Genomic DNA, 27,797 nt, shown 5'->3' with positions numbered 1-27,797 from the left:
CATCCTGGCCCCATCAGTGTGCATAGAAATCTTTTTCTCTCTCAACAAAACATATATTTATTAACTTGGTGTATGTAAGAGAGCCAGACATCCAAGATATCTAACTTCTAGAGCATGTGTTTTAGTAAAAGGGGAGAGACAAGAGAAAATAAGTAAATCATATGGTATACTTGAAGGTGACACATGCCATAGAACAGATGAAGAGAGGTGAGGAGTGGGGTGGAGTGCAATTTTAAATAAGGCAGTCAAGGTAGGCCTCACGGAGCAAAGACTTGATGGAGATGAGGCAATTAGCCACGTGGGTCTGAGCGAAGAGAATTCTAGGTGGAAGGAATGGAGAATGCAGATGTCTTACAGTGACAGCGTTCCTGGAATGTCCCAGAAGCCACAGGGAAGCCAGTGTGGCTAGACCCAAGTGAACAAGGGGACGAAATAGGAGGTGATGAGGCAGAGGAGAATATCCGGATATATACTTCTATTAGAGCATAGAGACTCTCAAAAGTCACACCTTTGTTCAAACATATAATAGCAAATTTTTCTACAATATTAGGATTTGGAGAAAACAAGGAGATAATATTTGATAAAAATATATTTTGCCAAGGAGTGAATGAAGGATAGAGGGAGATGAGAAAGGGAGGGGCCCTATTGGAGCCTATCTATCCAGAAATTGAGTTCACTAAAGAGCTCCCTGTACAGGACCTGGGCAGGTAACTCAATTGGTTAGAGCACCGGGAAGATACACCAAGGTTTCGGGTTCAATCCCTGGTCAGGAACACATAGAAGAATCAACCAATGAATGCATAAATTAGTAAAACTACAAATCAATGTTTCTTTCTCTCTAAAAATTAATTAAACAAAGAAAAAAAAAAGAACTCTATTAAAAAAATAGAGCTCCCTGTACACCGATTCTAGTTTCCTCAGGTGTAACCCACCCTCACCCTCACCCTCACCCTCAGCCCAATTCCTACCTCCCCCAGCATGGCCATTCCTGAGACAATCTCTGGAAACTCCTTCCAGCTACCATCTCCCCAGCTTCCTTAGGGCTCCCATGTCCTTCTATGAACTCACTGCCTGGTCACTGATTGGTCCAGGGGCGGGCATCAGACTGAGCTGGGCCAATGATTCCCCCCCTGTTTGTTTGTTTGTTTTTAATAGGGATCAGAGAGAGACTCAGAACAGTCTCTTGCTGGTGGTAGGGTGTGTAAAATGTAAAACTACTGGGAACCATGTGTGGGGGAAAAAAATGTGTGAAAAAAGCCTGTCTCTGGTGAGAGAGAAATGAAGGGATTCAGAGAGAGGAGAGGCCAGAGAAGGAGGGAGAGATGGGAGGGGGCCTGAACCTTCCGTTCCAGTTGTTTCAGAATTTGCCTCTGTGCCCTCCCGCTGTTTGGTTGTTGAAGTTTGCCTTGGATTCTGGGGCAACACAATTCCTTTTATGCCTAAACTCCTTTGAATCTGGTTTCTCTCATGCGCATCCTAGACAACCCACTGCCGAAGGGTCTTTGAAGTTTCTCTGAGGCATCGAGGCATCGGCACAGAGTTTCACTTTTAACAACCTCCCACCCGCCTTCGGTTTAATTTCCTTTAGGAAATGCTGGCCATGAAAGCCACATGTCCACAGTCTAGGACAGCTTTTCGGTCCTTTTTCTATTTTGTGAGCTCCTCCATGAGAACAGAGGTTTTCGCTCAAAGGCATCTGGGAAATAAGTGCGGCGTGCAATCCTGCTATCTTGGAGGCATCATGGGAGCGTGTGAAAGCCTTCCTGCAACGCGTACCCGTGTTTACCTTGTCTGACCAGAGTTTCCCGGGGCTTTTTCATTCTCAGAGCACGTGCTATCCCAAAGGCCTGCCTTCCCACAGGGCCCGCGTGTAACCGAGCCTGCCTTCTTTAAAAGGGCATATTCCCAGGGTGCCCTGCACAAGGAGGTTTGGCCAAGGGGCATCCTAGTGCCAGATGCTGTCAGCCCAGAGAAAAGGACACTTTTGATAATTTTCATAGTCGCTCCCTCTATTCGCTAAGCATGAGCCCATTGGGCTGGGTCAACCCCATGAGGGTGCCTTTTCCTACTCTACCTATGGGTGCCCAAGGTCCCTTCTATGTCAGGATTACACCCAGAGGGGTGGTTCCCCCGCTGCCTCCTTAAATTGCGGAGAGATGAAGCTGTCCACGAGGCAAGGCGAGAATTAGCAGAGGCTGCTTTGAGCAGATGATGCCCAGGTGTTGAGGTGGTTTAGGCCCCCCGTTACAGCTGCGAGACATTGGCGATGCCCTCTGCCTCTGGGGCCGTGTGACTGTCCCCCCAGCTACGGGTCGTCATGATCATGCTTCTCCTGTCCACACGTGGCCGAGAGCTCGCCTTTGGTCCTTCAGCCATCTTGTCAAGGGGACGGGTTCTGTTTGCTTTATTGATCTCTACTTTATGGATGAGGCAACTGAGGCTCATTCCCGCATCCTCGGCCACACCGAGAGCAACGGGAGAGCTGCAGGTGGATCCCGGGTCTGTCTCTCTGATGCTACTTTCCTGACCCACGACTCTGCCTCGGTCACCAAGCCCTATGTGGCCACTCCCTCCATAGACACATTTCCAGTAATTTCTTCTCTATCACCACCCCAATATCTCCTGTGAGGACGTAGGCTCCTTTCTCTGGGGATTGAGAGGAGGTAGGAATGCCAAAGAACCAAGATATCATCTGTGGGTATGCAGCCTTGCAGGCAGGACGGGGCCTGTCTCCTGTGTCAAAGGTGGGCTAGGCCTGGCCGTGTCACCAACCTTGGGATCAGGACTCACTTTTATGTCTTCATCTCTCTCCCTTTCCACAGGAAATTTAATAAGCAAATATGTTCTGGTATTTACAAGGCAGGGTCTCTCTCTGGACCAGGATCCAGCTCTCAGAGGCAGGCTGGCCTCCGGGATGTTCTGGAGAGCCGGGCTCCGCTGGTCGGCAGTCAGAGCTTAGTGGGAACACACACTTTCATCCCCCTGCCGGAGGGGAGGGGCACTGCATGTAGAAGAGTGGGCGGTATGGACTATGTGCCCCTGAGCAACAGCAGGTGGGGTTTGGAGGCCTGGAGCAAGGGGAGCTGTCAGGAGGCGTTACTGGAATGACATGTGTGGTGGCCATTGTACCTTTCAGTGGGAGGAGCAGGAGAACTAACCAGTGTGAGGTGAGTGGCCACACTTAGCTCTCCCCAGCAGGGCGCTCAAGCGAGGATGCCGGGAGGAAGGGAGAGCATGGTAGTGGGGAGAGAGATCGGAGTTTGCGGCCAGTGAGCCCTGGGGTGGGAGCCTTTGCTGCCTCAGAAGCCTGGAAGGCCTGGGCATAGCGAGGGCTGGGCCTCACAATGGGAAGGATCAGCTGCAGGAACACAGGTTGGGGGCTGCGGGAAGTAAGGCCTGGGCTGCTTGACCTCCATGCTCCCCCCTACTCCTCAGCTCCAACCTGAGGGCCCAGGCCTTCCTCCTGCTGGAGGCTTCTCTGCCCTCCACCTTCCCTGTGGCCCCTCCTCAGGCCCATCCCGTGAGCCCCTTCCCCACCCCTAACCTTTATGCCCTGAACACACCATCAGTCTTATTTGGGTCTATTTTGCACCCACAGTCCCACTCCTGGGCACCTCTTTACTTTCTTCACCTGGTGGAATTCCAGGTGAGGCCAGCATCCCTGGGCTCCTGGCTGCATCACTCCATCTCTGCTTCTGCCTTCACATCGCCCTCTCCTCTGTCTACACCCCTCTTATGAGAACCCAGGACAATCCCAAGACCCCGTTCAGATGCTGCATGCACTAGGATGCTTTCCCTGAACCTTCCTCTCCTCCCCAACCCCCCCCCTCTCCCCCGTCCAGGCGGAGGCCACAGCACCAGCAATACTGGGGTCACAATGGACTACAATAGTGTGTCTCCTCTTCCAGTTTGTGATCAAGGACTCATTCTTTTTCACCTTAATGTCCTGACTTTGGTGCAAAGCCTGAGGTAGTATATATGGTAACTGAATTTGTTGAAAAAATAAATGAATAAAGCTTTGAAACCTATACACACACAGGCCCCCAGGGGTTCCCACAGGTGTGGTGAGTCCCTAACCTTTGGATGTCCAACACTGCACAGCCCCTCCACCTTCCTCCAGAGAAAGAAGCCTGCTTTCTTTCCCATTGGGCCTCCTGGCTGGGTCGGGAAATCCAATATGACTGGGAGAAGGAGGGGCTGCTCTATCCCTTCCTCTTCCTGAAATCAAGCCAGTCACCTCCCAACCATACTTGTTGACTCAAACCTTCCTCAATGCCCCCTCCCAACACCACTCCTCACCCTACCAGCTTCCCAACACTCCCATCATCTACCCCTCTCCCATCTGGTGAAATCCAAAGAAACTCATCCTAGCCCATGCCAGGGGCATCCCTACCACTCACCGGCATGCCACCAATCCCTTGGCAGAGATCAGTCCCTCATAGGTGGGCCGAGACAGCCCACCTGAAGCAAACCAGTCTTTCAAAGTCCTGCTCCCCTCCGCCATCCCCCACGGCCCAGGTCCATGTGCCCAGCTCACCTGTCTCTCCCCAGATGGGCAGGTACTCATCTTGCTGAATGTCCAGCATGATCTCCAGCCCGTTGCCTGTCCCCCCCTTGACCGTGGTGAGCAGAGGTTTGCCATCCTCGCCTGAGTTAAACATGTAACACTTCCCATATTTTGTAAACACCTGAAGGAGAGAAGAGAGAGAGAGAGAGAAGCACATGGGTGACTTCAGACTGGGCTCCAGAGACAGGTGAGACCCCAGAAATCCAACAACAGGCCAGAGTCCCCACAGCCCATCACAATCAGCCCGTCAGGGACCAAGGATTCCTCGCCCTAATGGCCTGACTTTTGCCACATGGGATTCTGGCATGAAAGTACAAAGCTGGACACCCTCTGGGTTTGTGGCAATGGGATCTGCTCTCTTCTCCCTCTGAATGGTCCTTCTGTCCACATGTTGGTCCGCTCTTAACCTTCTAGTCCGCACCTCTGGCCCTGAGAGCTTTCCTGGGCTCCAGACACACTGATCCCACTGCCTAATAAGCATGACCTCCGGGGGACCACAGACCCTGGACACTCACAGGTCCCAGTGGGAAGAAATCTTCCTCAGGCTCCCCCCACAGCCATGGTCCTCCTGCATTCTTATTCCCGGAAACAGCACCACTACCTGCCAAGGGGTCATATCCGCTTCCTTTTTCTGTCACGTGCACGTGGCCCTACTATGAGCAAGGATTTGGGGATGGCAAAGAAGCACAAGCCCTACCACCCGCCCTCACAGTCTACAGGAAGGGTCAGCGAGACGACAGATTCCTTATGTTCCTCCGCTGTACGAAATGGCTCCGAGTCCCTCCCTGGCAGGTGAACTATTTCAAAACAGACAGGCCCTACTCGCTCGGCAACGTGGTGGAGACAGGCGGAACACGATTTTTCAAAGAGCTGAGCTTTATCATCATTACTGTATGTAGCCAGTGAACTTGGCTAACGAACTTGTCCCCCAGAGAGATGCTCTTAGGGATCGCTATGATGGATGGACGAGAGCGTTTTACAGTGAGCACGTCCACCGCCAGGCTGAACACATCCAGAGTGACATCGGGGGTGCGCCAACAGAGGTTTCCTTTGTAGACCCACCAATAACCTCTTTGGTTCCAAAACTGTTCATAATACGAATTTTCCTGTCTCTCTAGTGTAAGTAGAAGTACACTGCAGTTTAGCACCAGATCACTGGAAATCCTAGCCCCCACTCCCCCTCCATCTGCCACTTGAACTTCAGAACAGCCAGCTGGGGTTAGAATATGCTGTCTACTCCTGGAGTCACCTGTGCTCCCGGCCCTGCCACAGACATGCTGCATGGCACTGATAAAGGAATCGACCCTCCTTGAGCTTCCGAGGGTGAGGACAAGGTATGAGAGCTAAAAGGGGACTCAGAGATGATCTCGCCTACCCGCCTGACTTCACAGGTAAGGAAATGGAGGCCTGGGAAAGACAGAGTGACCTGCCCAAGGCTATGCAGCAAGGACGTATCCATCTGGGACACGGACTCCTAGTTCAACCCGATCCTGCCTTTATACCAGCCACCCTCCGTTTCCCCACTTGCAAGAGGAGATGGCGGATCTGGGGCATTGCTACCTTTAGTGGATCACTGCCTGAGTGCCTGCTCTGTGCCGGGCACTGGGCTGGCTGCATCAGCACCTCATGAATCAGTCTTTCCCCATAGAGGAGGGAGGAGACAGGTCCTTGGTGCCCTTTCCAGGCCTGGCACTCATCCTGGGCCCAGGTGGCAGCTCCTGCAGCTGCCTCAGTGTCAGTCCCGTCTTTCCTGCTCCCTGCTCCTGGGGGCGGGTGCTGGGGCAAATGCACGAAGTTGCCAGGTGTGGACTGACGCAGAAGACAGCCTGGTGAGGGATGGTGGCAACCAGAGTGGCAGGGCAGGGAGCTCGAGGGTGACGGCAGCCGTGTCTGAGAGACGGCTGGGGACAATCTGCAACAGCCAAGTTCCTTATCAAGTCAGGACCGCCATAAAGAGGCCTAACACCCTTCGGTGGCTTCCTGGTGCATTTAAGATAAAGGCCCAAATCCTCACTGGGCCTCGCAGGGCTCAGCAGGGGCTCCCTCTCTCTCCTCTCTCATGTGTCACACACACGGGCCTCTTCAGCTCCTGGGATGTGCAGCCAGCTCACCCCCCACGGGCCCTTCCTATATACAGTCTCTTCTGCCTAGAGTGTTCTCCCCACACCCTTTGCCTGGCCAACTTGTGTCAAGCCTTGGATTAAATGCCACATCCCCAGAGACACCCAGCCCCTGCTCCCAGCCTCCATTTAAACTGGGCTTCTTGTATACAACCTCGTACCCTTGCTTTTTTCCTTTAGAGTAACATATCAAAGTAGCAACTGATTATTAGTTGGACGTGTCTTACACTGAACTGTAAGCTCCTAGCGCAGTGATGGCGAACCTATGACACACGTGTCAGAGGTGACACGCGAACTCATTTTTTTGGTTGATTTTCCTTTGTTAAATGGCATTTAAATATGTAAAATAAATATTAAAAATATAAGCCTTTGTTTTACTATGGTTGCAAATATCAAAAAATTTCTATATGTGACACGGCACCAGAGTTAAGTTAGGGTTTTTCAAAATGCTGACACGCCGAGCTCAAAAGGTTCGCCGTCACTGTCCTAGAGAGCAGGGACTGTGTCTGTTTTGTCACATGAACGAATGAATGGGCTCCAAGGTGCTGCTACGCCCCATCCTCTTGCCCACCCCTGGGAGGAGCCCTTTGGTGCTGGCCAGCCGGCCGGCCTGGTTCTGGCGGGAGCTCAGGCTGACACCTCCTCTCCCTTCCTCTGCTCTGGCCTTCTCAGCTTCCCACTTCATTTTACCGAAGTATTTTCCTTGTGCTTCTCTGTGAAGGTGTTAGAGGAAATGATCCTTTCAGGAACTAAAGACAGTTTACCTTGGTAGGGGCAGGAGAAGGGGCTCAGACCCAGCAGGGCACCCTCACCTGGCCCCCCTGCCCGCCCGCTGAGCCCTCTGTTCCACCGGCTTTTCTGAGAGGATTCTTTTCCTCTCTGTTCAACATCAAAGGCCCGAGGGCTACTGACGCGCAGTGCAGTTTTGCTATAAACTTGGGACACGATGCAGCTCTCGTCCCCATCTCAGGGCATAATGATGTGTAAGAATAACACGCGCCTGGAATTTATGCCTTATCACCCCCAGCCAAGACCCACAATTTATTTAAGTCCAGACTGTCAGTTGGGTGAGCTCACTGCTTCTTCAGACCTGCCAATCTCCCGAGCCCATCTCTGCGCCCCGGGTTGCTGACAGATCAGTCGTGGCTGGCGGGGCTGGGTTTGCAGGGCGGCTAGGAGTCTAGAATTGCTCTTAGTTGGATAGATTGGTAAGAATTCATGGTGCATGTTTCCAACCTGGATGTCTAGAGGTGATGGGGGGATCCTGAGATAAAATGGGAGGATCGCCATTGCTAACATTTTGCAGGGCACGTGACAATTTAGAGACGAATGGCCCCATGAAGTTGAGGGAAAGAAATGGACAATCCCTGAGCCTCTGCTTTTCCTCATCTGCAAATTGGGCACGATGATCTTGCCGTGTGGGTGTAGGGCCTAAATGAGAGAATGAAAGTAGATTTGTTAGGAAGATTACACAACAGATATCTTTACTAGTTATGAACCCATACTCGGGGTGGGGGGTGGAGTTACTGTTTCTCCTTCTCAGCGGAAGACAGATACATTTTTTGGGTGGTGGGGGAAGGTCAGAGATGAAGTAAAGAAGGAGGGGGATTGTCCCATGTGCTTATGTCTCCACAGTAGCAAGCTCCTCTTGAAATAGTTAGAGGGGATGAAAACCACTGGGTGCCACTGATGGCTTAACTATATATATAAAAGGCTAATATGCAAAGTGTCCCCTCGGGAGTTCTACTGGGAGACCAGGAGTTTGCTTGCTGGCTGTGACGTGCGCTGACCACCAGGGGGCGGTGTGGAACGAAGGAAGGCCCTGGCCGGCAGCCAGAAGGCCCTGATCGGCCCTGATCGCCAGCAGGGCCTAGGGACCCTACCAGTGCAAGAATTTCCTGCACTGGGCCTCTAATTCCTTAATAATGTTAAGTCTGTTGCTAGAAGCCCAGGGTGGCCAATGAGATCTGGGGACCATGGAGTTCTGTAGAAGGGAGATGCATTGATGCTTACACATCATTTTGAAAATCTATATTTAAATCCCAACAACCAAATTGCATCCACTTATGGGTATAGTGGATAGATAACCCCAAACTGAAACTGACCCATTCTAAGTCAAAGAGCATTGTATGTGGGGACAGGGAGAGGGTCTCGCTGCCTTCCAGTAGCTCTTCAAGTAGGTCTTAAGTCACCGACTGGCTCTGCTGCTCTCCCTGGACTGCCATTCACTTTATATTTGCTGTCACTAATTTGTGCAACAGCCCTGTCAGGTTGTTATCATCACTCCCATTTTACAGATGAGAAAACTGAGGCCCCGAAAGGCTGAGCCAGGTCACGGAGCTGATAAGTGGAGAATCCAGGGTAAATCCATCTTTGCCTAATTCCAAAGCCTGTGCTCTTTGCTCTCTGGTCCCTACAGCTTACACCCACACACCCTCCCAACCAGCTCTGTTCCCAGCAGGTGAGTCTGGTGCTTTGCTAACACTAGGGCTCTCCCATTTGGTAATGGGGGAGGTGCATCTCAAAGGCACGGAATCCTGGGGACATGCAGGCAACAAAAATATTATTGCCCAAACATCTAATTTTTCACATGGAGAGTCTAAGGCCCAGAGAGGTGACATGATCTGCCCTAGGTCACACAGCTAGTTTGGGGGCAGAGTTGAGATCTGACCTGGGTTTGATGGCTTGGGTCTGTGCTCTTCCTCTCAAGCCATCTTTTTGCACATGCCATGGGTGGGAGATAATGGCTAGGCTCCCCGTCCCAGCGCATTGCATCCAGGAACAAGAGAAAGATTGGCTGCTGCTGCTGGCCCAGGTGCCAGTATCCAGGCTCAGCGTGATCTGTAGGGGCACCCTGCCTTAGAGTCCGGGAAATGCAAAGTGGAGCCCTTGCCGGGAAATTGAGGAAAAGCTGGTACTCATGAAGACATAGTTTTCTGGTCCAATTAAGAGTGCAACCAACATTTCTACACCACGTACCTATTTAAGAAAATAAATTATGTATCAGTTCCCTGAAGGGCCGCTGAAATACCCACTTAACGGCACGCAACTGGGCCTACAAGCTTCAAACCTTCTGACCCATTCATTAATCCCGACCTTTAGGGCTGCTCCTAGGCAGTGGGCTTCTTGTCTCTTCTCGCTTACTACACTTGCAGGAAATGAAATTGTTCTGCTCCAAATGCCTCTAAAATAAACCTCCCCCACCCCTTGAGTTGACTGAGCTTTCTTCTCAATGAATGACTGAAGTTTCTCATTACGCTGTTTGCAAAATAACGTCCATGTTAAAGCCAACCATTTAGTTTCATTTGTTTTGTTTTCCTCTAACGCCTCAAACACATTTCACACATTGGGGGAGTGAGAAAGTCTTCAAATGGGTTATCAGGCTTCCAGTAAACAAAATGAATCTGCCTTTTGTTTTCTGAAGTTGCAATTAATGTGTCTGAAAATCAAGTAGAGCCGAGGGATGTAGGCGAGGAGGCCGCCATAGATGGCCAGCTCCTGAACGGCAAAGACTGTATCATTAAAAAATCTGCTCCCTCAATCATCTGTTCCTGCCCGGGATTTCTGACCACCTATTATTATGTTCCAGGGACTGTTGCCTGACTGCCCCACAATGAGATGACAAAGGCAATTTCAACAAACACCCAGAAAAGCACCTCCACGGTGTAGGTGCTGTCCCTGGGAATGAAGGAGATGAGGGACACACGGTCCCTTTGCAACAACTTCTCCCTTCTTCCCAACCAGGGGGCCACCATCTCTCTTAGGACATTGCTAATATCCTTAGGCTACTTTCCGGGGGGGGGGGGCGGGGGGGAGAAGAATGAGCCATCACTGAGCATTGACCACGAGTCGGGAATGGTGCTGATTGCTTCATACACCTTCTCTCTTTTAAGGCCCATTGATGTAGATGTTATTCTCCCCAATTTGCAGATGAGGAAACTGAGGCTCTTCAAGGCTAACCGCCTTGTCCAAGGTCTTGCAGCGTGAGAGTGGTTCTCCTGACTTTCCCTTTATACGTTTGGGTTGTTAGAAGAACAGTTAGTGTTATTTGAACATAAGATATGGTAATGGGCCCCCCTTCTTCATGCCCCTGTCCCCATCTGCTGGGATGTGACGTCTCCTGTGCCAGTTTCAGTACAGGCCTCCGGTCTCTTCTCTCCCAGCCTGAGGCACAGCGCAGGCCTTTCCTGCTGGGCAGCTGTCCAGAGAGCTGCAGCCGGAGCGGGAGAGGTGTGAGAGCCACACCGGAGAAAGGGGCTGCGAGCGACTGCAGATCTCTGGTGGCCGGGAAAGCAGCACCAGGCTCCGGGGAATTCCAAGTGCTCGCCTTCCACGCAAACATTTTGCGAGCAAAGGTTCTCTTGGCGGAGGCTTGGGGAGGCAGAGGGACACCTGACGGCGGTCGGTCCAGCTGTTCATCTGGCAAGTTGTTCAAATGGCCAGACCTCCACTGATGAATCGTTCCCAACACCTCCTGGGAGAACCCGAAAGTGGGCCCAACTTGAGGCGATGGAGTGGGATGTGGGGAACCAACGTTGAAGTTGGATGGCAGCTTGGCTGGTGGGAGTCTGGGCTTGATGGAAGCTACAGATGGGACGCAGCGACAGTGTGGTTGCTCTTTCTGCTGAGGCCCTCATGGTCCGTCTCCTGTGCAGAGAATTCTCATCTCAGAATTCCCATACCTGGCCCTCTACCTGGCCCCCTGGAGGGCACTTAGTGGGAGGAGTCAGAGCAAGAGAAAAAGTCAGGCGTGGAATTGGGTACCGGGCAGCTCCAGCGTCCGGTGCCGACTCTTCACTGATTTGGGGGAGACATTTCATCCCCTTTGGATCTTGCTCCCTCATCTTAAAAACGCTGGTAAGAGTACCTTCCCATTGAATTGCCATGAAGATCAAAAGGGCTGTAAAGGGTCTGAAAGCATTTTGGAGAAAAAACAGTCTTCAGCCCAGGTGGAGAGCATGGCTGCTGGTGGTGTGCATCATGCCGGAGCCCCACTGGAGCAGGGGAGGGAGAGCGCAGTTGTTTGGCTGCAGAAACGGAATCTGAGATGCCGTCCATCTGGGACTGCATCTGTGGCTCATCCGTTCGTTCGCGTGGTGAACATCTACGGACACCTCTTGTGTTTTAGGCACCGTCCCAGGCGTTGGGGATGCAGAGATGAGTCAACCCGTGAGGAACTAGCGCGTAGGGAGGGCGGCCCGGCAGACTGATGCTGGGTGGTGCTAGGTGCTGTGGGAACGCACAGAAGGAAGCTGCCTGGTGGGCAGTGATGGGGAGGACGTGGGAGGCTGTTGCAGAATCCTCCCTAGTGGGCGCCACCAAAGGTATTTAGCAGGTTGTGACACATCCCTCAGATGGGCTTCTGGTCCTAGCAGGGCCATGTGGATGCTGTCAGGGCGGCCGCCTGCTGAGCCCCTCCTATCTGCCCACCATGCTAGCTCTCTTCCGCTTCCAGAACCTAATACCCCCAGCGGGACACCTCTGGGTTCTACTAACGGCAGGCAGGGTTTTTGGAAGAACACAGTCTTTGGAGCCCCATTATCTTGGCTGAACACCTACTGTGTGCCTGACACTGTTCACAATGACTAATGCAGCTTAGCTGTCAGAGAGTAGATGCTTATTAAGACAGAGATGTGGTGACTGAGAGGAGGTCCAAGAAAAGTCATGTCAGTTCTAGAGGCACCTGCGCTGACCCCCGAGCCTGGGTCTCTGATTTGCTCACTCTCAATGGGGCCAGGGCGCATGGATGAATAAAAAGAGAACTTGCCTGGCTGATGTGGCTCAGTGGTTGAGCGTCGACCCATGAACAAGGAGGTCATGGTTCGATTCCGGTCAAGGGCACATGCCCGGGTTGCAGGCTTGATCCCCAGTGGGGGGTGTACAGGAGGCAGCTGATCCATGATTCTCTCTCATCACTGATGTTTCTATCTCTCTCTCTCTTTCCCCTCTTCTCTGAAGTCAACACAAATATATTTTTAAAAATAAAAATGAAAAGAGCACATTTCTAGCCCGCCAAGGCTAACCCTGAGGAGTGAACGCCTAGCTGTGGGAACCGGCCTCAGGAGGGCTTCCCTGCCTTCAAGGAGGGCAGAAGCTCAGAAAAAGTGAAGGAGAAAGTGTGGCCGCAAACTGCCCACAGTCCCATTACCCCTCCCTCTGCTGGCCCCACTCCCTCCCTCTAACCCTACTGCTATTCCTGCTGCCGGCTTGTTCCAATTCCCAGGCAAAGCAGACTGGGGGTGGGGTGTGTCCAAGGCACAGCCGCCCAGATGCCCTGGGGAGGTGGCACCGAGTCCTGCCACACCCGGCTGTTTGGAGGATTCTGCAACAGCCCCCCACAGCCTCCCCATCGCTGCCCACCAGGCAGCTTCCTTCTGTGCGTTCCCACAGCACTGGGCACCGCCCAGCGTCAGTCTGCCGGGCCGCCCTCTCTACACGCTGGTTCAAGCGGGGCACGTCTTAGTCTATGTTCTGAATACTCATGAGATGATGACAGTGCCAGGCCGAAGGGACTCGCTTAATAAAGTTAGCGAATGTAATTATTATTAGTAGGGACTCCGCACCTGAGTTCTGGAATCTGAGCTTCTACAGGATGTGGTTTTTGGGTTCATGGCCCCCGTGACACGTCCTTTTCACAGTTGCTGGCCTGACCCTGTGACTACAGTCCTACGTCCACCTCTAAGTGTGACCCACTGGACCTGCAGGAATCTGTGCCCACGTGGTTTTCCTGTGGCGTGCCCAGATCCTTTCTGGAACTTTCCTTGGGTATTCCTGGCAGAATATTCCTGAATATTTCTGTTGGTCTGAACTTCATGTCTCCTGCAGGTTTCCAGCACCTATCCCAGGGGATCAGGTGGGCTTCACGCTCCCCCTGTGAGTGTATTACACCCGGATAACCAACCCTGAGATAAGAAGACACGGGCCACTCCTTGCACCTGTCCCACTACACACCTTCTGGGGATCGCCCTTCTTTGGAGCAGGCGTGAGACAGGGAGGCAGAAGGGAGGGGCCTAGAAATGTGTGCTGTTGTGTTTCTGGCCTAATTTCGCATTATTCTACAGGGCTGCATTGAGAACGATGCATCAGTCAAAACCAAATGGTGGCTTATGATGTTGACAGAGGAAAAGCAGATGTTCCAATTAATGCCAAGGCTAAGAGCAGTCTCCAGGCAGGCGGATTCTAAAAGCTGATCAAGAAAAAGGTCAAATGAGTAACTACCCACGCGGCAGTGAAATCCTCATGTCACATTCTGACCCATTTCATGTTTGCACACTTGGAAGCCATTTCATCTTCTTCAGGGACCCCTCCGAGGATGCCACTGTCTCCCAGTTCTTCCCCAGGGGAGGGCTAGAGGGGCGTGGCATGTAATTTTAGCAGCAAAGCTTGTGGGATGAGTGGTAAGAGCCATCGCAGATCCACAGACACGGAGGGTTCTCAGCAGTGGAATCAGATTGCTTTCCTGGCATTTGGAATTGAGGCCCGGATGGCAGCCCCCAGCATGCATGATGCCACTCCCCTTCCTCGGTCTTCAATGGACCTCAACACCCTTTCCTCTGGGTCTCATGGTTTCTTTCAGCTCCACAATTCTGGCTGACACTATGAGCGAGATGAATCCCATTTGCCATCCTTGTGCTGGAAGAATGTAAACCCTGCTGGTTGTGCCAGTGTTTCTGTACTAAGGGACAGTGCCTGAAAGTGGGGAAAGGGTTGGGCAGGTGCCCCAGGGCAATAGGAAGGGCACTATTTGAGGGGATTTAGGTAGAAGGGACTCTAGCTGGTGACTGAGGCAGAGAAAGGACTTGGTATATTTCAAATATATATACTATATAATCTATAATAATAAAAGCATAACATGCTAATTAGACTGGACAGCCGAACAGGTTGTCTTTCCAGACGTCCTTCTGGATGAAGCCAGAGTGGTAGGGGCTGAGGCAGAGTGGTTAGGGGCGATCAGGCAGTCAGGCAGGCTGGTAGGAGAGCAGTTAGGAGCTAGAGGTTCCGGATTGCGAGAGGGATCACTACGGGATTGGGCCTAAACTGGCAGTTGGACATCCCCTGAGGGGTCCCGGATTGCGAGAGGTAGCAGGCTGGTCTGAGGGACCCCTCTCCCCCTGCCCCCCTTCCCCATGCATGAATTTCATGCACTGGGCCTCTAGTAAAAGCATAATATGCTAAGTGTCCGACTGATGGGTCAACCGTTTGGTTGACCGCTCAACCAGTCGCTATGATGTGCACTGACCACCAGGGGGCAGACGCTATGACAGGTAGGTTAGCTTGCTGCTGGGGTCTGGCTGATCAGGACTGGGCAAGAAGGCTGGACATGCCCTGGAGCCCTCCCGCGTTCTCTCCCCTGCCAGCCGGCCCCATCGTCCCTGATTAGGACTGGGCAAGATGGCCCTGATCGACCTCGATCACTGGCCAGGCCGAGGGACCCCACCTGTGCATGAATTTGTGCACTGGGCCTCTAGAGTGTGTGTGTGTGTGTGTGTGTGTGTGTGTGTGTGTGTATATATATATATATATATATATATATATATATATATATATATATATATAATTTTTTTTCTTCAAACTTGGGCCCTGCACTAGAGTGGAGCAAGTGTAACCTTTGGAATCAAATCCTGATTCTGCCATTTACTAGCTTTTAAAATCGGGCTAATATTGGTTGCGTGTCCCTATGCCTTCCTGCCTCAGATTGCTGGCTTGGCCTCTCAGGAGACTAATTTTCCTTGTACCTCAGTTTCAGGACTGATGACCAATGTTTCAAAGGGCCTAAGATGATGAAAGGTTTGCAAAATGAAAGACAAAGCACTCTTTAGTTCATTCACCATCTAAGGAGCAAGCATCCCATGTCTAATACCCGGCTAGGTTCCGGGAATACAAAGATAACTAGGATGTGGACGCTGCTCTCAGGTACCGCATGAGCTGTCCGGGTAGAGCAGCTGTGAGACCATCACTGACATATGCCCATCGATGTATAGAACTCAGCTCTTGGGAAGAATTCCACGAGCATGGTCCGCCCTTTGCTGTGGGGGAGCCGTGTGCCTCCGGCAGCAGGGCCTGCTGTCAGCTCCTGCTTGTACACCAGCGTGGCACACGGCCTGCCTTTCCTGTCCCCTCCACACTCCCCCAGCCCACTTGCGCCTCCTCACCTCCAAGTCAGAGCTTGGACCAGGAGGAGGCAGGTGAGGTGCCCAGGGAGAGGAATTTCAGGAGACCCTCACTTCTGGGAGCTGCACTCACACTCACTGGAGAGGGAGCGCCTCCTTAAATGTTGCACCCTCCTGGCAATACCCAGCGTGCAGGGGGGCACCTCGCTTGCCTCGCCCTAGTCTGGGCCACAAAGCCAGATGCCGACAGGAAGGGGTAGAGACACCTGTGATGAAAATGGCTGCTGACTTCACAACCAGCTTGCAACGTAGACTCTATTGTCCCATTTGCAGGTGAGGAAACTGAGGCTCAGAGAGGGTGAGTGACTTGCAGAGGCATCACGGGGTGAAGAGAGATTGCAGGCTTTTTACTGGGACAGATCCAAGTGGGGATCCCGGTCCCACCAGGCCCGAGACATGTGAGCTTGGGCCGGTGACTTAAGTTCCTTGAACTTCTGCTGCCTCATCTGAGGAAAGGGGATAGTCACACCCCTCGGGGATGGGTGGCCCTACAGAGCTGTTTTGTGTTGAGACAAGGGAGCAGCTACTGTGCCCACTGACTTTGGACTATCCCTGAGGAGAGGACAGCACCCAGGGCCAGGGACCCCTCCACGCTAGAGGTGCCAACGTTGCAAATGACTGGGTGGGCGAGAGCCAGTCCTGCGCGGTGAGTCTATCCTGGCTCCATCCCCAAACCGTGGGATTATGTCCTGTTTACCCAAGTGCTCTATGCAGAGACTAGCTTAGCATAGGTACTCCATGGAAGTTTGCTGAATAAATAATTTAAATGAAAAGAGAATGCCTGCAAGACATTACGCTGCAATTTGTTTTATGAAGAAAGATAAATTTGCACACAACTTAGCTGTTCCCAGGCTGCATAAAGCGAGTACATCTGCATGGTCCACCCCCTGAGCCAGCCGTCTTCCAAGTAGAACCTTAGCAAGTGGACAAGACCTCCCATAGCAGCAGCCCCCACTCCAGGGCCCCATTTCTGGGCCATGGCTAGGGGAGGGGTGTCTGAATGGGTCAGCCTGGCTTAAAAGACAGGGAGAAAAATCGACAAAAGATCCTTCCATTGATAGAAGTCCAGGATTCTAGAGGAATCCCAAGCAATTCTGATGTGTAATCACTGGGCCCTTGTGCCCCAGGTCATTCCCATGGCTCATAGAGGTACATGGTGCTGGAGAGGTGTGTGTTCACGTTGCAAAGGTACAGTTCCCCCTGGTGGCCCTCACCGCCCCCTGGACCCACTCGGCTGCAGCTGTGACCCCCCTACCCCCCGACCCTGAGCTAGTCTGGACCAGGCCCTGGGTCACACACAGTGAAGCTGCAAGCGTAGGAAAGGCATCTTTTTCATCTCTCTGTCTCCAGCTCTGATGTTCAAGCTGTGTGTGGAGACAGGGGCAGTCGGCAGGCTGTCTACTCTGGGGCTTATGTCCCCGGAAGGGGGGCTGTGAGGATGGGGGGACAGCCCGCCTTCCCCGAGCTGGGCCCATAGAGACCCAAGAGGCCTGCTGGCACCCCTGGCAGCAGGCAGTGCTCCCAGCAGATGGCGGTGGCCTCTTTGTTTCCCCAAACGGTTCGGAGCACCAGCATGGCCACCTCCCGAACATACTATACATCAGATGCCTAATGGCGCATTTTAGAAAGTAAGTGGTAACCATCAAATGAGACCCGGGAAGGGAATTAGAGCCAGATGCACAGCGGGGAGGGGAAAAAATCAAGAGGAGCCTCAGAGGAAATGAGGCCAGATGCAATCATCCCGAGACGGGAGAAACCATCTCCCAGAACCTACAGGCCAGGGGATCCATTGACTTTAAAGTTGGCGCCCTCTACGGAGAGCTGGGCTGGATGCTGGGCCCTCTCCACCCGTGATGCCAGACCCGGCCCTGACCATAGATAGCATCCTAAAGGCTCTGTGAGCTTCTCCTGGCCACTTATTCCGGTTTTCATTCAACAAATGTTTTTGCGCACCTACTGAGTGGCATGAGGTTATGTAAACTCACTTAAACTCACAGGTTCATAGTCAGAATGCCTGCTTCAAATACTGGATGCATCCTGAGTTGGGGACTAAGTTAACTTCCTCGGCCTCAGTGCGTCCTTGAAATACCCTCCACCGTACAAGGCTGTCATGAGGCTAAACAGGACAGGATGGAGAAGGTGTTCAGAGCAGCAGTGACACTGTCCCCAAGGGTCTCTGCCCTCCTGAGGATGCACTCTGCATCTGAGTAGAGGGAGGGGACAGTGGGCCAGGTCCTCTGTGTCCAGCTAGGGACTTGTACACAGACGCATTCAGGTAATTTATCTGAACTGAGCAGAGCACTACACACATGCATGCACACACACAGGCACATGTGAACACACAGGCACATGTGCACACACAGGAACACATGATGAACACACAGGCACACGTGCACACACAGGAACACACACACACACATCTATACGCACATGGCTATTCCTGGGTCCTGGTTTTCAGGGCCCTCTCATTCCTGACACTTGGCATTTCCCTTTCTCTGAGCTTGGCTCTGAACTCACATTTTTAAAAAATTTCACTTCGTTCTGCATGTCTGGGTGCATTAGTGGAAGATAGGTTTGCATTGGCTCAGTTCATCATGGAGATGAAACTAGAATCATGACCAAAATTTAAATTTATTTGCGCATGCCCTACCTCGTTTCACAAACTTTCTAAGGTCATTAATAATACACAGATAAACAAGATAAGGCTCCCCCTCACCCCCATGGTCCCTTTGGGGGACAGGAGAGTAAGCAAATAGGCACAATAAGCAGTAGCAGCATGTGGTAAGTGGGGGGCCAGTTAGACACACTGGGGAGATTCAGAGGGGGGCCGAGTGGCCAGTGCTGACCTGAAGGATCTGAAGAGGCTTTGGGAAGGGCTGGGCTTTGTGCTGTGGCTGGTGGAGGAGGAGGGTTTCAGGACACCAAGGTAGAGAGGGGCAGAGAGAACAGCACGTTAGAGATAGAGGTGTGAGTGGAGGGGACGAAGGGGTGCGCTGGGAGCAGTGAGCCTGCGGGCGGGGTTTGAGCAGAAGAAAGCAGTGGATGAGATGGGAAAGGTGGGTGGGACCAGACTGTGGAGTCCTTGGTGCTGGGTGAAGGCCAAATATGGCCGAGACAGCTTTCATAGTATGTATTTCACCCTCATAGCGGTCTGATGTGTTATTATGCCCCATTTAGGGGTGGGAAATAGACTCTGAGAGGTCACACGGCCTTCCACCACAAGCAAATGATCACCCCAAACTCAGCCCAGAAGCAAGGCCAGGATCCAAACACAGATCCACAGATTCTAAGTGCACGTGTACTACTGCCCTGAGGCGGTTCAGGAAGCAGTGAGGAACTCTGGGAAATACAAAGGCAGGGTATGGTCTCTATAGATCTTCCAGGAGAGGCACTGAAACAAAGGTGAAGACCCGCCCCCATCACCACCACCAACAAGATAGAAAGAAAGAACCAAAAAGCTGAACGGCGGTGAAAAGGGAAGAGCAGAAGTACAGAGAAAAATCAGTACAACGACTCTGAGAAGGCACTGGGTGGGGCTGGAAAAAGAAACGAACCCTCCACCCACGATAGAGGAGCCACAGGATCCTCAGAATGTCTCGGCTCATTCAACAGAAGAGGGAACTGGGGTGCAGAGACAAGCCCCCACTTCTGCTTCAGCGCTTGACTGACATTTCAAACATCCGGATGAGTCTGGATGGTAAAACTTTAAAGTGCAGCCCAGGTCTCCTGCCTTGCGTTGAGGGCACCCCGCCCATGTGGCCCCCGGGCTGGCCTTGCTCTCCCACTCCGCTGGGAGGAGCTCGGGCAGGGCTCTGAGAGGGGCGTTCCAGTGCATTCCTTGCCCCAAGAGGAGGACAGGCACCACCCATCACTCTGCAAGACCCTCGGGTTCTCAGGCCACCACAGCTCCCCACTGGGCTCTCTGTGGCCGGCTTCTTTCAAACTCACTCCAACCAGCACCAACCAAGTCAGGGACTTAGAAGAGCAGAGCAGTGTCACCTCGATGAAGGTAGAAAGGCCCACGGATGAGAGAAGCTCTTTGAGCTCAATGAGTTCAAACTCTTCATGCTTCAGTTGAAGATGCTGTGACTCTGAGAGGGACAATGACTTGCCCAGAGTTGCACTGCCAGTGAGTGGCAAAGGTGGGACAGGAATGACCTTCTGGGCTGGAGGTCACTCCTCTGAGCCCCACTGCCCTCATGGGCACCCTCATCTTCCCTTCGCCACCCCAACACAGGGACCTCTGGCAAATGCCTGGATACCCTCCCAGCCTCCAAGCCTTTGCACCTGCTGTTCCACCTGCCTGGCACGCCCTTCCTGGGAGTACCCTGCCTGGCAAACTCTTTACCCCTCCCAGAGAAAGTGGAAGCATCTCATCTGGGCAGCCTTACCCGAACACTGTGCCTCACTGGACCATGCTCACGGGTTAATTTTTGGTAGCTGTTACATTGTGGATCTCTCCATTTGATTTCAGGCTCCCAGAGGGCAGAGATTTGTTCTTGTTCATCTCCGTATCCCTGCACCCGGCACAGGGCCTGGTGTAGAGCAAGCTTTCAATCAATGTTATTGCATTAAATTGAAATGCCTTTGGGGGGAAGGGAGCTGTGATGAGAGAGACTGATGAGAAGGGGCAGAAGATGGGGGCCGGGCAGGGGCCAGGCACTGACGGCTCCTCAGTTGTCACGGGGTGCTGCTGTGTGCAGAAGTGGTGTAGCACAGGCCTGAGGGTGCGGAGGGGAGGGAGGAGGAGAGCAAGGGGAGCTGGCAGTCCCCACCCTGCATCTGTCTGCCAGAGTCAGTCTCTGGAAAAGTACCAGTGAATTAAAGCCCAATAAAAAAGTCAATTAAATTCAAACTCGTTTATGCCTTAAGCTCCCCCAAACCAGTGAGCCAGAATGCAAGCTGGGCCGATATTTCTCCCTTTCCCTCCACGTCTCTGTTGGTCTGCAGTGAAGCAGCTGTGACACATTTTATTTCAACTATAATTGGGGCAGATCGACAGAGAGCTAAGTGAGGCTGCTGGGGCTCTCCTGGCTGTGGGCGTGATGTCCACGTCCCGACCTTGGGCTCTGGACGGGGCACTGGGGTCTGCACATAGGTGTGTTCCCATGTGCACGTGTGTTTGCATGCTCGTACTGGGTGTCTGTGGCTTGTACAGGGTGGGGTAAAAGTAGGTTTAAAATTGTTCATAAGGAAAGTAATACAAAAATCAATCAAGAAAAAGACAAGAATAAACTGTGTGTGTCACGTACTCACAACTGGAAACCTACTTTTGCCACACCCAGTATGTGTGTGTGACTCTCGTTTGCTACAAAAGTGCAACTTGCATTCTTGCGGGTGATGCATCCATTTATCCCACATAGTTATTGAGTGCCTGCTGTCTGATGGACGCTGTGCTTGCCCCTGGGGTTCTCATGCTGAAAGAGAGCGTCTCAGCCCTTACCCTTGTGGGTCATACAGTCCAGAGGTCTAGAATGGTAATAACAATAAAGTGAATTAAATGTTATATGGATGTCGGCATGTGTACGCACGCTTGGATATATGTATCTGAGGGCATGCCTGCCTGGAAATCTATGGACGTGTGTGTGAATAAAGTGTTGTGTGTTGGTTAAGTCTCCAGCTGACCCAGGTCCCGTAAAACATCCCTTGAGAGTGATTTCAGGCCATTGATAGCAAATGTGAGGTGATGTGTGTGTGTGTGTGTGTGTGTGAGGGGCACCAGGATCAGAACAAGGGACATGACTCCTATAGAGGGTGCCCACCATAGCCTTGCCACTTTCCTCCCATTTCCCTTCGCATTCATACAGCCCTTGCTCACCCACAGGGACCCTCACCGACTCGGAAGATGGGGACATGGATGCTATTGCTGGTCCTGCTGCTCACAGGATATCCATTGTAAAGGGGCATGGAGTCAGCAGTCCTGAATCTGCCACTTACTAGCTCTAGAACCTAGAGCACGTCCCTCAGTCTCACTGAGTCTGTTTCCTTATCTGTAGAGTGAGTATCAGAGTACTGTCTCTGTCCACCATCACAGGGTGGCTGTGACAATGTATGAGTCCTAAAACACCCACACAAAAGTGGCATGCAGCTAACACTGCTAACAGTTATGTTCCTACCACGGGCAAGCCATTGCCCACTGGGTCTTTCTAAATCAAGGCTCCAGGCCCTAGCCGGTTTGGCTCTGTGGATAGAGCGTCGGCCTGTGAACTGCAGGGTCCCAGGTTCAATTCCGGTCAAGGGCACATGCCTGGGTTGTGGGCTTGATCCCTAGTGGGAGCCCTGCAGGAGGCAGACAATCAATGACTTTCATCATTGATGTTTCTGTCTCCCTCCCTCTCTGAAATCAATAAAAATATATTAAAAAATAAATAAAGCAAGGCTCCAGTTGTGCCTAATTGTCTGCAGAGCATTTTACAAAGAAAACACGATTTCTATGAGATGCTTAAGGGAAGTAAACACTCCGTGGCCAATAGGTTAGACATGCCGGGCTAAACAGCTAAACATGCTTTATTTATTAATTATTTATTTAGCAGGACTGCCAGAGCCTTTACTATGCACTGTGAACCTGCAAGAGGGGCAGATTATACACCATTTCCGTCTTGGGCTGGATCCTTCCAGAGGTAGGGGTATACTTGGGAGTGACTCCAGGAAGCCCCAGTAGGAAGGTAAAGAAGTGAGGCAGGGCAGGAAGGCAACCTGCTGTGGTGACTGGGGTTTAGGCCCCAGGGGACCTCCTGGGAAGGTGAAGAACACACCGCAGGGCTGTCACACCAGCGGGGGAGGAAGCTGGCCATTCATTGCTCACACTACTTCTCATGGGCTGAGAGCTGCCCCTGGAGTGTTAACACCCCAGCACTTCCCACGTGCCTCCTGCTCAGGCCTGGGACGTCCCTGTGCCCAGAGAACCTCCCAGGCAGACAGTCACCGGTGTTTGCAGGAAGGGCCTGACCGCAGGAGGGCCCTGACAGCACCTGCCCAGGTTCCTTACCTGGCTAGACCTCCAAGGCCACCATGGGATCCATGTCTGCTGTATGGGATTATGGTCTCATGGACTTCTCTTGGGTGACGCTGGCTGACATGATAACGTACAAAATCCTTCCGCAGATTGGCCCTCATCTCTTTTTCCGATCTTACCCATTTTTCTACTTCCTTGTGGCCTAAATGACAGGCTATGTGGATTACTCCTGTGGGAGGGGAGTTGGACTAGGTCAGTGGTCGGCAAACTCATTAGTCAACAGAGCCAAATATCAACAGTATTGAAACAGTACAACGATTGAAATTTCTTTTGAGAGCCAAATTTTTTAAACTTAAACTATATAGGTAGGTATATTGTTATTAACTTAATTAGGGTACTCCTAAGGCTTAGGAAGAGCCACACTCAAGGGGCCAAAGAACCGCATGTGGCTCGCGAGCCGCAGTTTGCCGACCACGGGACTAGGTGAATGCTAGCATCTCTCCCAACTTGGACTTTGCTGGGAAACAGAGAATTCTTGTGCACAAATGTGTGCTTGATACACCTCGGGGCACAGGGCCTGGGACTCAGTACAGGGCAGAGGCTCCAAGGGCAGGGACAGAAGGTCCCGGGTGGTGGCTTGTTGGGAGGTGCCGAGATGGAGGCTGGTGAGCCAGAGCCAACGTGTAGGTAAAGCATCAGTGAGGAACATTGGGGGGGGGGGGAGTGTCGAGGCAGCCAGCATTCGTCCGAATGTCCTTTCTAGGAGGCACTAGCTCAGGGACTGCTCGATGGCTTAAGGAAGACACAAAGAGAATGTCAGAGCTGAGGTGAGAGCTCTGGAGATCATCCAGCTCCAAACATGTACTTTACATATAAGGGAAATCGAGGGGTAGAAGGTGATGTCCCCAGTGTCACCCAGCAATGTGTGAGCAGGGCTGATCAGAATTCACTAGTGAGCCCTTCATTTTGGATTCCTCGACTAATAGGCTCCTTCTTGCCAAGAATTCGAATATCGCCCCTGTGCTTCCTGGTGAGAAAACCCCACGCAATTTCCCTTTGCTCCAGTCCCTGCCCGCCCCTCGCCTTCAGCCTGGGCCACGGCCTCCCCTCTCACCCGTGCGCTCCTCGGCGGGCTCCCCATCACCTCAACTCCTAATAACATTTCCGATTTTAGACATGTCCGCAGGCCTGGGCAGGCAGTGTGAGGGGCGCACATGCTAATGCCTCCACCTGGGAATATGTTAAGATGCTCTCCTGACCTGACATTTTAAAAACTGCATATTTTACGTGGTGCCTCTTCCCCCTCCAAGTCCAGGATCGGAGAGGATTTAGTAAGTGGGACGGTGCAGGCTGCTGGAGAGATGCCCCCGGCTGGAAGGAGTGGTGGCCTGGGGGTCGGAAGCCCCCAGTCCCGAGGCCTTGGGCAGGTGACTTCTCATGGCGGGGCCTCACTTTTCTCATCTAGAAAGCGAGGGTGGAGGACCTGACAATCCCTCAGGCCCCGTTCATCTTAACCTTTCATGACTGTTGAGCTGCCAGAGTCCCCCCAAAGCTCTTGCCTTCTTCCATCACCTTTCCCTGAGGCCAGGGCCACGCGCAAAGCCATTGCTGTCTGACTTCATTTTTAAAATATGTTTTTACTGATTTTAGGGAGAGAGAGAGAGAGAGAGAGAGAGAGAGAGAGAGAGAGAGAGAGAGAGAGAGAGACAGAGAGAGAGAGAAAGAAAAGGAGGGATAGAAACATCCAGGAGAGAGAAACATCATTGATTGGCTGCCTCCTGCACACCCTCTACTGGGAATCAAGCCCACAACCAGGGCATGCGCTCTGACTGGGAATCAAACCATGACCTCTGGGTTCATGGGTCGAAACTCAACCACTGAGTCACACCGGCCAGGCTGACCTGGGTTTTATTTATTTATTTGTATAATATATTTTATTGATTTCAGAGAGGAAGGGAGAGGGAGAGAGAGATAGAAACATCAATGATGAGAGAGAATCATTGATTGGCTGCTTCCTGCACGCCCCCTACTGAGTATTGAGCCTATAACCCCGGCATGTGCCATGACTAGGAATCGAACTGCGACCTCCTGGTTTATAGGTAGATGCTCTACCACTGAGCCACACTGGCCAGGCTGACCTGGGTTTTAAATAAGACTTCCCGGTGAGTCTTATGAGCCCTGATGCTTAAGGGTCACTGGCTTATTTTTTATTATGTCTGAACCTCCCAGATTGCACACTCAACTTTCCCTTTAGCTACTTGGGTCCACTGAGCATGCTCTAAGCAGGGGTCCTCAAACTACAGCCCGCGGGCCACATGCAAATACAAATATTGTATTTGTTCCCATTTTGTTTTTTTACTTCAAAATAAGATATGTGCAGTGTGCATAGGAATTTGTTCACAGTTTTTTTTTAAACTATAGTCCGGCCCTCCAACGGTCTGAGGGACAGTGAACTGGCCCCCTGTTTAAAAAGTTTGAGGACCCCCGCTCTAAAGGGTTATCGCGTGCTTAGTGTCTGGATGGTTTCCCTCCCACTCCCCCCAACTCCAGGGATTTTTTGAGTATGTCCAAGAGGCATCATGGAATAGGGGATAAAGCAGGAACTTTGGAATCAGGCTGTGGTTATCTCAGGGTTACAGGTAGGATTACAGGAAGTAAGTTAATATAGAAAGCGTAGCTGCCACGTTGAACAGGCTCAGAAAAACGACTTCCTTTCACCCAAGGGGCTGGAGACCTGCCTTGGTTTGTGTAAGGGGGGTGTCACGTCACGTGGCGTGTTTGGACTCATGGAGGACCTGCTTCTGAGAACCTGGCAGCTGCTGCAAAACTTCTGCTGGATTCCCCAGAGCCCGAGCCCTGTCCTGCATGAGACCCGCTGCATCCTGGGCAGGACATTAAAGTTTAATTAGCAGCTCTGTGAGGTGTGCATTATTAACACCCTGCTGGGCTGGCTGTTGCACCCACCAGGGCTGCCTCCCGTGAATGGGGCTCGCCTGGGGCAGGTGCCAGGCCATGAGGCTGAGCCAGGTGACGCTGGGACGGGGTGGGGAGAGCCTTCGCCCTGGGTGGGGCTGCAAAGCTTGGGCACATCAGCACAGTGGCCTCCTGCAGAGCTCTGTGGTCACAGATCTGTGCTGAGCTTGGCAATGGCTCTGAGCTGCAGCTTTTCATCTGCAAAGAAAGACAGCCACCTGTCTCCCTCACTGGGCTGCGCACTCTCGCTGGACAGAGCTTTGCCTGTCTCATCAGATTAGGATTCTCCGGGGCAGGGCTGCGTCTCTCCTGTCAGACCGGGGCCCCAATGAGGGCAGAAATGTGTTCTCCCCATCAGACTATGAGGTGACCTGGACTACGAGTCTCCCCAAGGGTGAGGCTCTTGCTGGCCTTTGTCCCAGAGACTGTCTAGAGCGCCCTGCTTATCCCTGACCTGAAACTCCCCATTGCCCTGGGTCTCTGCCCTCCGCATTGTAAGCAGTAATAGCAGAGGCAGCCAGCTTTCTTTTACAGGTTGTTGGTTTTTAAGTAAAGGGAGTGAAGATAATTTCTATTTTGCTCTGGGGAAAACTGGGGAGAGGAAGGAGGGGCAGGTTTTCCTGGCAAGGAAAAGCAGCATGGAACGCCCTGCTAACTGCTCACTTGGCGGCCTCCATTCCTTTAAGTGCAGAGCAAACACCGGGGTTTAAGCGGAGCTTCTGAGATGGGTTAGCGCTAGACCTGCGGCCCCAGATTTGACCCAAACGCTTTGGGGTTGGAGTTGGGCTTCCCAGAAGACAGAGGAGAGAGTGGGAGAGCTGGCTCCCAGGCAAGGAGGGGAGGGTGCTGGAGAGATAGAGGTAGCTCCCAATGACCACTTCTTGGATCTCAATTTATTCACTAATTTATATTCTGAGCTCTAGAGAAGGAGCTGGACTAGAAGGTCAGGACCTTGGTTTCTCCCAGCTACTAACCACCTATGTTACCATTCTCACTACGCTCCGTCACCAATGGCCCTAATATTCCAGAATCCTCATTCTAAGTCATTCTGTTAAGCACCCCGTAGACTTCTGAGCTTTTTTAAACCTAGTTTGTAATTATATGGGGTGGCCAGGAAGCCTAGAAACACAGATGACTCTACCGCCTCGGTTTGTTAAAAATAAAATACTCCTTGTTTCCAGGCCTTATTGGTATGTATCTATGGGTATAAGATTATTTGATAAATACCTGTTTCCTCCATGAAGGCAAGACAAGGAGCTTGCTCCCTGTTGCCTCTTTGGGACTTTTCACCATGCTTCACATACACTGAGCACTCAGTAAATACTAATTAAAGAAATTAACAAAGAAGTGAATGGTAAGGCTTATCTTGAGAACGAGGAGGCCAATGAAATAAAGTGAAGACTCAAAAGTGGGCTTTGAGAGCACATGCTCAGGTGTTGGACACCCAACTCATTAACGGAGCCTTCTATGGAGTCTACAGGTTAGAATTTCCACCCAGAGGATTCGGGTGTGGAAAGAAAAACACACATGAACCAGATAGGGAGCTAAGAGCCAGCATGCAGAGATGAATCTATTATCACTCAGCTTCTTCTGAACATTTATAGATCCTTTCTTTGTCTTCAAAGGATAGCCATATCCTTTGATAAGGGATGACACTCCTGCCTGGACTCACACCCAGTCTGGAGTCCTCAGAGATGTAGGGCAGGCTGTCTCTCTGGGTGGACAGAGAGAGCAAGAGAGACTGGTACTGGGCCTTGGGGCCCTTGTGGGATCTTTGTACATGTTGCTTCTCTTGCCTGGAATGTCCATCCCTCCTAGTCCACTTGGCCCTATCTTTCAAGACAAAAGTCAATGATTACACCCTTTACTCAGGTAGAACTGTCCTCGTCTTTCTTTGGACATCACCATAAAAATAGATATCATTTTATTATGTATCATCATGTACTAGCAATAAAACATTGATTAGGTTATTCATCAGTGTCCCCAGATTTGGTGACCATCCTATATGTGTA

General features: G+C 51.8%; 1 protein-coding gene across 1 annotated transcript in view; it reads right to left on the bottom strand.

The window, feature by feature from the left end:
• Positions 1 to 27,797, bottom strand: part of ASIC2 (acid sensing ion channel subunit 2) — a 210,517-nt gene that overhangs the window by 65,586 nt on the left and 117,134 nt on the right. The window contains exon 2 of the mRNA XM_059669510.1: positions 4,538 to 4,688. Within this exon, the coding sequence (XP_059525493.1) occupies positions 4,538 to 4,688 (151 nt within the window). The remainder of the gene's footprint in view (positions 1 to 4,537; positions 4,689 to 27,797) is intronic.

Source organism: Myotis daubentonii, chromosome 16 (genome assembly GCF_963259705.1).
Source record: "Myotis daubentonii chromosome 16, mMyoDau2.1, whole genome shotgun sequence".
NCBI lineage: Eukaryota > Metazoa > Chordata > Mammalia > Chiroptera > Vespertilionidae > Myotis > Myotis daubentonii.
The sequence above is the reverse complement of the archived record's forward strand: the minus strand, read 5'-3'. Positions and strand labels throughout refer to the sequence as shown.